This window comes from Amblyraja radiata, chromosome 4 (genome assembly GCF_010909765.2).
Source record: "Amblyraja radiata isolate CabotCenter1 chromosome 4, sAmbRad1.1.pri, whole genome shotgun sequence".
NCBI classification, from domain to species: Eukaryota; Metazoa; Chordata; class Chondrichthyes; order Rajiformes; family Rajidae; genus Amblyraja; species Amblyraja radiata.
In genome coordinates this window covers 49,785,104-49,798,497 of record NC_045959.1, presented here as the reverse complement: position 1 = coordinate 49,798,497, position 13,394 = coordinate 49,785,104, and the positions used below count along the sequence as shown (strand labels likewise).

The 13,394-nt window shown below is 37.8% G+C and overlaps 1 protein-coding gene across 3 annotated transcripts in view; it reads right to left on the bottom strand.

Moving 5' to 3' along the window:
* The window catches only part of mybl1 (MYB proto-oncogene like 1), a 42,542-nt gene that overhangs the window by 24,003 nt on the left and 5,145 nt on the right, over positions 1 to 13,394 (bottom strand). For 2 of the 3 annotated variants that reach the window (XM_033019384.1, XM_033019386.1), the window contains exons 2-7: positions 10,497 to 10,602; positions 10,136 to 10,210; positions 8,739 to 8,831; positions 5,236 to 5,456; positions 623 to 809; positions 427 to 495 (exon numbers count right to left, since the gene is read on the bottom strand). In XM_033019384.1, coding sequence (XP_032875275.1) covers positions 427 to 495; positions 623 to 809; positions 5,236 to 5,456; positions 8,739 to 8,831; positions 10,136 to 10,210; positions 10,497 to 10,602 — 751 coding nt within the window. The remainder of the gene's footprint in view (positions 1 to 426; positions 496 to 622; positions 810 to 5,235; positions 5,457 to 8,738; positions 8,832 to 10,135; positions 10,211 to 10,496; positions 10,603 to 13,394) is intronic. The other variant, XM_033019385.1, reaches the window with a different exon arrangement.

The following is a 13,394-nucleotide window of genomic DNA, read 5'->3' as shown; positions in this document are numbered from 1 at the left end:
ATAAGACTGCTTAAGTCAAAGACAACCGTATAATAGTAGTATAATAGTTGTAGCATTTTAGAAATGGATTAAAAAGTGGCTAAATATTCTACATATTGATAAATGTAATTTGAAATAAAGTTAAATGAGAAATTACCACAGAGTTTGAAAAATACGCTTGTTGTGTGGATTCAGGCATGTGATGCATCATGAATAACCTAGACAAGGTAGGGTATCATTTAAACTGATACAGCAGTGCACTCACGGTCTTGTAAAAATACCAGAAACTTTTCAATAATCTCATTCTAAAAATGCCAATATTAATAATGTTATGCTATTGACATATGTATAATCACAAGTAGATCAGTTACAATTAGTACAACCGTGTAAGAATATTAAAACCTCATTAAAAGGCTCATGGATTCTGAGAAAATGTATTGCTCTTACTTGAGTTAATCCTGTGGTTGCATTATCTATGCAAGATTCTTCTGAAGCAGAGTATGGATGTCTAAGGCCCTTTTAAAAAAAAAACAGGATATTGCAATTTCATTTCACAATCCTTAAAACATTTATATAAAAGTCAACATCAATAACGCTGTTGCATATGAATTCATAAATTGCTTAATAAAAGTGCATATTTTACTTGAGAAGACACGGGAATGAAAAATTGATTCGGAAACTGCACTGGGTTCAGAGGAGTCCTAGCTGGTACTTTCTGTTGCTGCATACTTGGAAGCAAGTCACATTTGGGTGCCTCTTGCAGATATCCTTCTTGCTCAACCTTTCTTCTCATTGTGGAATTCCAATGGTTCTTGATTGAATTATCTGTTCTGTACAAATTTAATTCAACATATTTGCATTAAAAAACTAGTTGAAGTTCTGTTAATTGTTATTACACAAACTGTAAAGAGGACCTTCTACAGACAAAATAATTGGACATTTTCCAAAAAAAGCAAAATACACTCCTTTTGTTAAAGGAATTTACATTCTCATATCAAAGTTTTAAAATGATCAAGTTTTTTTTGTTTTAAATCATTACTTTAAACACTGATGCTGTTAATAGATAACGTAAAAAAACATTCCACCTATTTTCACAAGGATGATGCAGAGGGGACATGTATATGGAAAATCCAGCAAAGTTAACACCACAATGTTCTTTCGGCATAATGGGAATCCAAAAGAGTAGAAATATTGGAAATCCAAGAGAGTTCTATAAAGCACAGTACAAGGCAAGTGGGCAGGGAAAAAAATAAAAAGGGTCTATTGTCTATTGATCATAAACTTTAAATGCTCTATGGATACAGGATGTTATCAGAGGACTGAAAAACAGTAATTGTCACTTTTTTTTTTGGAAACACAAGGGAAAGGATAATCATCTAAAAAGCAATCAGTTTAACCTTGGCAATGGGAAATGTATTAAAAAGAGAAAAATGAATTTAGTAACTGTCTCTGTTGGATCAAGAGAAAATAGTTAAATTTGATAGAAATATTTGATGCGAATACCAAGATTTGATTAGGATGTTGCAGTAGACATGATGTACATGGATTTCCAGAAGGCTTTTGATAAGGTACCACCTATCAAAATAATAACCATCAGAACAGGGACACCTCAAAATTGTGCACTCAGTCCCCTGCTTTAGTCATTCTATACCCGTGACTGTGTAGCCAGATACCGTTCCAACTCCATCTTTAAATTCGCCGACGACTCCACCGTTGTTCAAAGAATTACGGGTAATGATGGGTCAGAGTATAAAGTCAAAGTCAAAGTAGCCTTTATTGTCATTCAGACCTTGTGGTCTGAACGAAATTTTGTTGCCTTGCAGTCCTACATATAGTACAAAATGACAAAAACACACAATAAACACAAATTAAAATAAGTGGGAGATTGATCATCTGATTGAATGGGAGATCGATCATCTGATTGAATGGTGCCAGAACAACCTTGTTCTCAATGTCTGTAAGACCAGGGAGCCGATTGTTGACTTTAGAAGAGGGAGGCCCAGGATCCACATATCATCAACATATCAGTGATGGAACGAGTCAACAACTTAAAGTTCCTGGGTAAGCATATCTCTGAAGATTTGTCCTGGGCCCAGCACATTGGTGCAAATATGAAGAAAGCCCATCAATACCTCGAGTTCCTTAGAAGATTGACGATATTTGGTATGTTGACTAAAGGGCCTGTCCCACTTGGGTGACATTTTTGGCGACAGCCTGAAAAGAGATTGTCGAGGCGTGGTCGGGCGTGACGCGCGGTGTCTCCCTGCCGCCCCTGGAATGTTCAAAATCTTCAGGCGACATCTGGGTGTCTTATCATGTGTTGCGCCCTGTCACACGCTGATGTATGGTGTCCTGCGGGTGACGCGGATATATAAAGCGCCGACTTTCAAAACTTTTTAGATTATTTGGCTGAAGATAGCCAGGGGCAAAGTGCCCATAAAGAATGAAAAGTACAAAAGTACATAAATGTACAAAGTACATTATTAAGAACATCTGAAATTATGTTATTTCTAATGTGGGGAAAAAAAATAAAGATCTTTGACTTGTTGAAGTTCATTGGAGTTGATGTAAATTGTAATGTTATTGTCAGATCTGACTATTGTTGTTGAATAAAAATTTTGCATAAGTATGATGTTCTTTAAAATATGGCGTTATATACAGTGACTTTTGTTGCAGTTAAACCTTTCTTGTTAAACAAATTGTTGTTTTTCAATATGTTATTTTTAAGCTGACGTTAAATAAACAATTTATTTCTTAAAAAGTTATTGGTCCTTAGATTTAATGTAGATAAGTTAATTTCCAATGTGATTATTATACTTCAGGGAAACCTTCTTGTGTTGTGAAGGCGGGTGACGTGGAGTGTCGTAGCTTGACGTGATGGTGACGCGGAGTGTCGTACAACTTGACGGTTTAAGGGCGACTACAGGCGTCAGTCACTGACGTTGGCAGTCGCCAAAAAAAAATAAAAAAATCGCAAAGTGGGACAGGCCCTTAATACTCTCTTGAGTTTCTGCAGGTGTATGGTAGAGAGTATATTGACTACCCGCATTACGGCCAAGTAATAGGTACTGGCCTGTCCACCATCGAAGGGATCTTAGGAGGAGCTGCCTCAAAAAGGCAGTGAGCATCATCAAGACCCACACCACCCTGGTCACGCTCTTATTTCACTTCTGCCATCGGGAATATGATATAGACTGATAGTCATGGCTTCTAGGTTCAGAGACAGCTTCTTCCCAACAACCATCAGGCTCTTGAACACAACAAAAAACAACTAAACTATGAACTGTCTTGATTGCACTCAGGACTGGGCCTTTTTACACTAATATTTGGGATTTTATTAATTTATTGAACTTTGTGTTATTGCGTTAGCTATGAATACTATGTTTACAGACCTATTATGCTGCAGCAAGAAGAATTTGATTGTTACGTTTTTCGGTACAAATGACAATTAAAAACTTTTGACAAAACAAGTTGATCAAATAGGAGCAGAAAGCAATACTGATTGCATGAATATGAAGATTGCTAAGTAACAGAGAATCACAGTGAACAGTTATTTTTCAGACTACCGGTGGGTGAACAATGATGTTCTCAGGGATCGTTGCTGGTGATTGCTCTTTTTGATTTACAACATTGATCTCGACTTGGAGGTATAAACCACAAACATTTTGGTTTTATTTTTGCAATTCTATTGATTTTCACAAAAAATGAGAAGTGGTCCCTCATTTGTATAGGACATTGGTCAGATGACATATAGTATACAATGTTGAATTCCTTACCTTAAAAAGGGATGTTGATGTACTGAAAGCAGCTCAGCAGTTAATATCTAGAACAGGCACAGTATGTCATGAAGGTTTATATTTCCTGAAGTTTAGAAAAATAAGAGGGTCTTGACTGAAGTATACAAGATCCTGAGGTGTCAAGACGGGGTGGATATAGATCGGGTGCTTCCACTTGTGGGATAATCAAGAACCAAGGGGTCACTGATTAAAAATAACGGATCACCCATTTAAGACAGATGGGGTCAAATGTTCTCATCAGGACTGTTGCGAATATTAGGAACTCACTTCTTCAAAAGGGCAAGAGCAGAGTCCTTGAATGATTTTTGAAGACAGACAGATATCTGATTAGAAACAGGGAACAGTAGAACAAAGTGCTGGTGTAATTCAATGGATCAGTGACATTTCAGGTCAGGACCTTTCTTCAGATTGACTGTAGTTTGTCCACTCATCTGTCAATAAAAAGACTCCCTCGTCTGAATCCACCTTATTTTCCAGGCCTTGTCCTGCCCCTGCTTCTTTGCCCGATTTCATGCCCAACTAAAATCAGTCTGAAGAAGGATCCAGATGTGAAAAGCTACTTATCCATGTCCTCCCGAGATACTACCCAAACCATTGAGCACTGTTGTTTTAAAACTTGAAATCACTTGATGCGGGAAGAGGGTTGAGGGGGAATGGGAGGGGGGGGGGGGGGGGGGGGGGGGGGGAGAAAAAGAAAATAGTGAAAATGTTACTATGACAGTCATGATTTTATTAAATTGCAGAAGACATTTTAGAGACTAATTAAATCTTGCTCCAAATTCATATGTTCATTCTCAGGATTTGCTGTTTGCAGACAAAACTACATGTATCCTAAATTAATCTGATGACCAAGTTGTCGGACGCATGCACCAAGTTTAGTACGGCATTCAAAATCCATGCCAATAATGAAGTTCGAGACAAAGGATCATTTTAGCTATCTCAGGTCAGTCAACCAAAATGTTAACTGTTTCTTTTTCAATTTGTGTTGCCTGACAAGCAATTTAAAAACAATTCTGAAGTGGTATTTATTTTTGAGAAAATGACTCCAAAATTAATGAATGACAAAAGATTGAGGTGGCAATTATGCCACATGATTAATTTGAGGAGATAAATTAAAGATCATGCCAAATATTATTTGCAAACAAAAAGCAAAGTATGTTTTTTTCAGAAAAAGAACAAAATTGTTCAAAGTTTTGCATTTGTTTGATGCAATGTTATTTGGAAAAATAATTTGGGCAGATCATAAAGGAATCTTATTATGGAATCGGAATCAATCATAATAAAATTCAATGGACTTCCCTGCTGTATTGCACACTCCTGTAGTTGCCCAGAGAGAATATTTACAAGCATTAGAAAAAAATCTGGTGCAGTCACATAATCCACAAAGAAATAAATGATAATTTCCTGGAACAGTTTTTATCAAAAAATAATTGAAATAGTAATCAGCGACTTAACATACCTTCCAGGAAGCAACTTGGCAATCTCTGCCCAACGATTTCCAAGACGCTTATGTGCTTCATATATTATTTTATCTTCTTCCTCTGTCCAGGAGGATTTTTTCACTTCAGGATTTAAATGATTGTGCCACCTTTCCCGACACTGTTTTCCAATCCTGCCTTTTAGGTATTTGGCAATAAGTGACCATCGTTTTGGACCATATTTCTGCACCAACTCAATTACCTGTGATAAGGCAGAACAAAAAAAGTTAAAAAGTTACACCACCAGCATCCGATTCACTATATTGCAGTAAGAAACCAAAACATTGGTCATGATTTGTTTTCTTTTACCATAATCAATCTGCTAACATTGACAGCCACAAGCAAAAGAGATTGCTTGGGGCTGTCAATGCCAAGCAAATTACATGTGTAATTTTTCATTTAATTTTTTGTAATTTATAGATATAATCTATAATTTTGTAATTATAGAATACAATTTTGCTATTCTCAAATTTCCTCGCTACTTCAAATTCTCAGCTACCTCATAATTTTAATGAAATTCAATGGAAATAGTTTATCAAAAGCTAAAATTAGTGCTTAAAACTTAAATGATCTGGATTAGTATTGCCATCGATATCATACTGAGTACTTTAGCCATTGTTATATATATTCTATACCAGGATACAATGTACAAATTCTGTTATTCTCTGTTCCCCACACAATATTTTCATTTTTAAGCTCATGCAAGTAAGTTATGAAAACACAATTTCAGAATTCCACCTTCAATTCAACTCCCTAACAATACAACTAAAATCACCTTATTATGGGATTGAGAATCTTACTGGTCTAATGTAACTTAACCTCACTTATTCAGATGATCTACCAACATTAGAGACTAGCACTTTTTATATGCGATTTCCTCTGCAGTTTACAAAACAAGACACATTAAATTCTCAGCTACCTCATAATTTTAATGAAATTCAATGGAAATAGTTTATCAAAAGCTAAAATTAGTGCTTAAAACTTAAATGATCTGGATTAGTATTGCCATCGATATCATACAGAGTACTTTAGCCATTGTTATATATACCAGAAATAACCAAAAAATAAATTGTCAATGTTCAGTTACTCTCTGCTAAGTGACCTGTACAGATGCTCCCCAACTTACGCAAGGGTTGTGGCCTGCGTACGTCAGATGTTTTACAAGTCAGAAATGGAAGTGCTATGCTCATGTGTAAATTTACTATTTGAAGTGGGAGTTCTGACGCGGAGGTCACGTGGGAGCATCCACGAGAACAGCGGACCAGCTTGTGCAAATGTGCAGCGGACTACTACCGAGACAACTGAGATGCGCAACTGAGAATAAAACAGTGGGCTTAAAAAAAAAATGCTTATGCAAGTGAGTTTACACAAGTCGCCTGTTATGCACGTTTGGGAGTGCCTGTATAGGCTTACTCCAAACAAACTCCAGCAGTGGAGCCTGGAGATTCTCAAAGCATTATTCTGGTAGATTCACTGCAGTAGTCCTGTACCAGGAATGGAAAAATTAATTCCGTTTTTTTGTGTTACTTTTTTCGATTACTTTAATGTACCTCATCCCTAATTTCATTATTTAATTATTTTAAACGATTTTGATCATTTTATAAAATGTTTGACATAGATATCTTAAAAATACACTGTCATAGCATGTAAATGGGCTCTTCAGCCCAACTCGTCCATGCCGACCAAATTACCTAACCAAGCTAGTTCCATTGGCCCATATCCCTCCAAAGGTTTCTACCTACGTACATGTCCAAGTGCCTTTTAAATGTAATTTTACCCACCTCTATCATTTCCTCTGGATGTTCCTTCCATAAATGCACAACCCCTCTGTGCAAAAAAGGTTGCTTGTCAGATCCCCTTTAAAATATTTCCCCTCACCTTAAACTTAAGCCCCCTAGTTTTAATCTCTCCTATTCTAGGGAAAAGACTGTGGCCATTCACCTTATCTATGCCCATCATGATTTTTATAGACCTCTATAAAGATCACCTCTCAGATTCTTATTCAAGGAAAAAAAGACCCAGACTCTCCTTATAACAAACCTTCCAGACCCAGCAAAATCCTCCATAAATCTCCACTGCACCCTTTCCAGTATAATAACATCCTCACTGTAGCAGAGGAACTATAACTGCATACCATTCTCCAAATGTGACCTTACCAACATATTACACAGCTCTAATATGATGTCCCAGCTCCTGTACTCAATATCCTGACAGATGAAGGTCAAGTGTGCCAAACACCCTCTTTACCATCCCGTCTACCAGTATCTGCCAAAGCCTGTTGGATCTCCCAGTTGCTGGTGCATGTTTCCTTGAAGGTGGAGTTGCAGGTAGATCGTGTGGTCAAAAAGGCTTTTGGTACATTGGCCATCATCAGTCAGAGTATTGAGTATAGAAGTTGGGAGGTCATATTGCAGTTGTATAAGACGTTGGCGAGGCCACATTTAGAGTATTGTGTTCAGTTCTGGGCACCATATTATAGGAAAGAGTACAGAGAAAATATATGAGGATGTTGCCAGGACTAGAGGGTCTGAGCTATAGGGTGAGGTTGAGTCGGCTGGGACTATTCCTTGGAGCGCAAGAGGATAAGGGGTGATCTTATTAGAAACATAGAAAAATAGGTGCAGGGGTAGGCCATTCAGCCCTTTGAGCCAGCAATATGATCATGGCCGATCATCTAAAATCAGTACCCCATATCCCTTGAGTCCTTTAGCCCTAAGAGCTAAATCCGACTCTCCCTCTTATTGAGGTGTATAAAATCATGAGAGGAATAGATTGGGTAGATGCACAGAGACTCTTGCCCAGAGTAGGTGAATTGAGGACCAGAGGACATAGGTTTAAGGTAAAGGGGAAAAGATTTAATAGGAATCTGAGGGGTAGCTTTTTCACACAAAGGGTGGTGAGTATATGGAACAAGCTGCCAGAGGAGGTAGTTGAGCAGGGATTATCCCAACATTTAAGACACAGTTAGACGGGTACTTGGATAGGACAGGTTTGGAGTAATATGGACCAAATGCGGGCAGGTGGGACCAGTGTAGCTGGGACATGTTGGCAGGTGTAGGTACGTTGGGCCGAAGGGCTTGTTTCCACACTGTATCACTCTATTACTCCATGACTTACATTTTATTTTCAAGAGAAATGCTTTGTTGACCTTTTGGAGTGATTGCATTAAGATTACAACATTTGCTCTTCAAAACATCTCTACATAGAAAATTAACACGGCTCAGGTGAAAAATATGGACAATTATGAGATTCATTCTAGAATGACCTCCACTGTATTAAACTCAAAAGAGTGTGGAGTCACCTTCACAAACACATTGTCAATCTCTTTCAGAAATAAATGAGATACAATTTTTTTTTTTAAGTTGCTACATGCTAGGCATGGCAATAAATTCACAAAAGATTCTTGGAATCTGAAATAGGCAAATTAACAAATTTGGTACAGTATTGCACACCTGCGGCAGTTTCATGTTCAAAATTCTCTTACCTTTTGATCTTCCTCCTTAGTCCATGGTCCTTTTATTAATTCTGGATTCAAGACTTTTTGCCACCGATGCTGGCATTGAACATCTGTTCGATTCTATAATCAATTTTAAATTCTCGATCAGACATTTTAAAGTAGTTTCATTAATAAAAACACGTTAAGGGGGTTTTATGCGATAATAAATTCAATGAAGCATTAAGGAATTTAATAGCACACAGAAGGACTTGCAGTTGAGTTACTAACTAATTGGAAAACATTTGACAACTAAAACAGGCTCTGATCCCCCAAGAGATGCAGGCAATAACTTCCAGCCATTTTGGATGTGGAGCCAAGAGACCTCTTCTATCCCACCCACATTTCAGCCGTTACACTATCTAGATAGGATGCCTAATATCTACTTCTGCTCCTGGTAGCCTTGGAAAACACATGGTTCAGTGGGCCAGAGACCTATTTCCATGCTCTATGACTATTAACACAATACCCTATCCAACAGCTTCTGATTTACTTTACTACAAACCACTGCACGGTGCATCCCATAGTTTGAAAATTTGCTCAATGCTGCCTCCTACTGCAGCTTCAGCTTCATGTTAATGATCATATTCAAAATTTTGGTTTGCATTGCTCTTAACATTTACGTACAAGTGAATAACATTATAATGGAGCTCTCTAAAGTTTAGCCGAAGACATTTTATTTTCTAAGCAAGAAAGATTTTAAAGATGCCTCAAAGTTGTTAAAATAACAATCTTAAGCATGGAGTGTGCAACTCAGCTCCACATGTATTGAATTGCCACAAATTTCTGGAAGAAATGTGCTACTCCAAAGGGCCTGTGAAAGCAGTTCAATATCAAACTTATAGAGAGATTCAAGAAATTACAAACGTGATTTTAATGTGATAAAAAATTATTCCCATTTCTTTCTCACTCCTTCAATCCTATAAATAAAAGGAGATGCCCTACTTCAGCAAATGTTGCTGTAATCTGTTTGTACCAAAGAATTATACTCCTACTGTGGCAATTTGTCCTTTTAAATTCACGATCAAATTTATATGAGCGATGCATTACAATAAATTACGAAATTAATTATTATTTGAAAATGAAAATTAGGCGGATTTGTTTCCCGCTTTCGGCAAGCCGAGAAAAAAAGCTCAAGTAATTCATATGCATCCTACTTATTTCAGTAATTAAATGTACCCACTAAAATTAATGAACTGAAGATTGCAGAATACAGAAAATATAAAATGAATATCCCCATACTTTTCTTTTGAAAATTTTAGTTATAATAGAACAGAAGCGGTAGCACTCCTTTTAATCAGTGGTTTCACTAATCAAATTTACATCAAGATTTTCCAAAGTAAAATCACAAATTAACTGTCTGGGGAAAAAAACAAAAAAAACCTTACGAGAAAATTACTAGCAATGAAATTCCAATCTTCTGTACCATGTTCTTCTACCAGCTTTTTTAACTTCTCATCCTGCTTAACACAAGGGGAAAATACAATTATCATTAGTAGATGAAAGCTACAAGGATTATGACAGAAACTAGCACAGGCATGATTTTTTTAATGTTGCAAAAGCAAAATAGTATAACTGCAAGAAATTAAAACAGAAACCAGGTTATTCCATTAGTACTTCAGCAGTTTATGATTACAATCAAACTAACATTAATATTATTTTCTGCATAGGTTTAATGATATGAGCTTGATATTGCAGATTACAAGTCAAAAAGCCATGCACATGTTCAATTATACCATTCAGATTTACCTCATCAGGTATCCATTTAACTTTGTTACAGAGCTTCTTTGTACCTTTCTGTTGAGGGATGTCATAATCACGATCTTGGAACAGATGTTCATCATCATCATCTTCACTGTTTTCAAAAGATAGATGTTCGTATTATTTTATACCTTGATACTATTAGAACCAAAATTATGAAAAAAAAGTGAATATAAAACCAAACTGTACTTGGTTTGCCTCCTTTCCCCAAAACATTAATGTAAAAAATTCATGAGAAAAAAAGAAAAGCAAGTCTATTAGATTTCAGACTTGCATTAAGCTCATTAATTTTTTAATCTAAGACATATTTTGCACTTCTGAACTGACAATAACATTATATACATGTTGCCATTCACTTGTAAATATTTTAAGTTACTGATCGCATTATGCTTTACTTAATCAACAAGTTACCAATATCAAGTCAAATCCTTAAGCATGCAAAACCCAAATAGGAAAAAGAACAATATAAGAATTACACTACTGGTAAAAAGGATACAACGTTCTGCAGTAACTCAGCAGTCAGGCAGCATCTCTGGAGAGCATGGATAGGTGATGTTTCAGGTCTGGACTCTTCTCAGACTGATTATGGTGGAGGAGAAAGCTGGAAGAGAGATTGGGTCAAGACAGGGTGAAAGGTGGATATGGGTGAGGGAGTGGGTTTTGATAGACAGATGGTTGGACAATGGCCAGAAATGAAAAGACAACACGTGTGAGATAAGGATAGAAGAATTGCAAATTGTGAAGATGGAGGGAGGAAACAGGTGGAAGGGGACCGGGAGGGAGAAGGGGAAAAATGTGTGCAAATCCAGGTAGGCACAAGGAAGAGAGGTAGGGGGTTGTTTGTGGGTTTGCCAAAATTGGAAATTCGAGAATTTGCAAACCAGCATCAGCAGTTTCTTGTGGCTCCATTACACTATTGCTACTGGTTTATTACATCACATGTACTGAGATAGTGAAATAGTTTGTTTTGTGTGCAATGGCAAATCATACCATACACGAGTACATCTCGTAGTGTTCATAGAGCAAGGAAACGGAGCAGTATATACTGTTACTGCTATAGAGTCCGCATCGACCCGCGATCCCTGCACACTAACACTATCCTACACACACTAGGGGCAACTTACAATTTTACCAAGCCAATTAGCCTACAAACCTGTACGTCTTTGGAGTGTGGGAGGAAACCGTGGAAAACCCATGCAGGTCTCGGGGCGATCGTACAATCTCCATACAAATGTCGCCCGTAGTCAGGATCGAACCTGGGTCTCTGACACTAAGGCAGCAACTCTACCGCTGCGCCACCATGCCGCCCGTTAGAATTGGAGAGGTCGATTCCGGAGTCTGATAACAGTGTGGAAGAAGCTGTTCTTGCATCTGGTGGTAAGTGTGCGCACTTTTTTAATATCTTCTGCCCAAAGGGCGAGAATAACCAGGGTGCAAGTGGTCCTTGCTCATGCTTTCTGCTGCAATGCATCCAAATAGAACACTTTCTCTGGTGATCTGCAGAAATTGGCAAGAGTTATTGGAGACATGCCTCTTCTGAAAACGTAGAGTCGTTGGTGTGCTTTTGTAGCCACTGTTTGGATCATGACAAAGTGGTGGTGGTATTTATACCGATCAAGCTTTTGAATATTTCTACTTCAGCAGCACTAATACAGACAGATACTAGCTGAAATTTGAGTCATCATTGAATACAGGTGAGGCAGCTGGATGACTGGAGCGGCAAACGTGCCTCTAATTAAGAAGGACTGCAAGGAAAAGCCTGGGAACTATAGACCAGTGAGTGTGACATCTGTGAAAAGTTACTAGAGAATATTTTTATGGTTTAGATATACATGCATTTGCATGGACAAGGGCTGATTGGGGATAATCAGCATAGCTTTGTACACCAGAACCAAGTCCTCAAATGGAGGATTGCCCATGATAAATTCCAACATCACTAACTTATTCATTGAAGCAAAAAATAATGAGCCTTACACTAATCTTATGCAAAACAAAGCCTCAACGTATCCCTACGGCATAATACCACTCCCAAATAGATCCTGGGAAATGAAAACCTATCTTGGGAGCCACCTAGCAGCAAAAAGCGAACTCCGTCATGAAATGCGCCACTGCCATTACCTCCAGCATGTTGGGCCAGGATAATGTGAGGAAGGAAATGAGTATAATTCGTCAAACAGCACGGAAACAGCCCTTCGGCCCAACATGTCCATGCTGACTAAGATACTCCATCTACGCTAGTCCCACCTGCCACATTTTGCCCATATCTCTTTAAAGCTTTCCCCTTCAAGTATATTTTAAATGTTGCTATAATACCTACCTCAACTACTTTCTCGACTATACAAGGTACACAAAATTGCTGGGGAAACTCAGCGGGTGCAGCAGCATCTATGGAGCGAAGGAAATAGGCGACGTTTCGGGCCGAAACCCTTCTTCTCGACTAGCTCATTTCATATACCCACCATCTTCTGAAAAAGCCAACACTCGGGTTCCTATTAAATCTTTCCCTCTCACACGTTAAACCCAACTTCTCCGGTTCTTGATACCCCTGCTCTGAGTAAAAGACTCTGTGCATTCACCCTACTTATTCCCCTCGTGATTTTACACACGTCCATATGAACATCCCTCAGCCTCCCGTGCTTAAAGGAATAAAGTGCTAGCCTCTACAACCTTATAGCTCAGGCCCTTGAATCCTGGCAACCTCCTCGGAAATCTTCTCCGCACTCTTTCCAACAATGACATCTTTCTTATAACATTCCAGCTTAATAACATCCTTTCTAATTATGGTGTTAAAACTATTTTAGTTGCTATATTAAGTATTTCTGAGGTAATAGATGTAATGTTGCGGACAAGTAATTTTTAGATTATGATTATAACCTTAGGTATAGG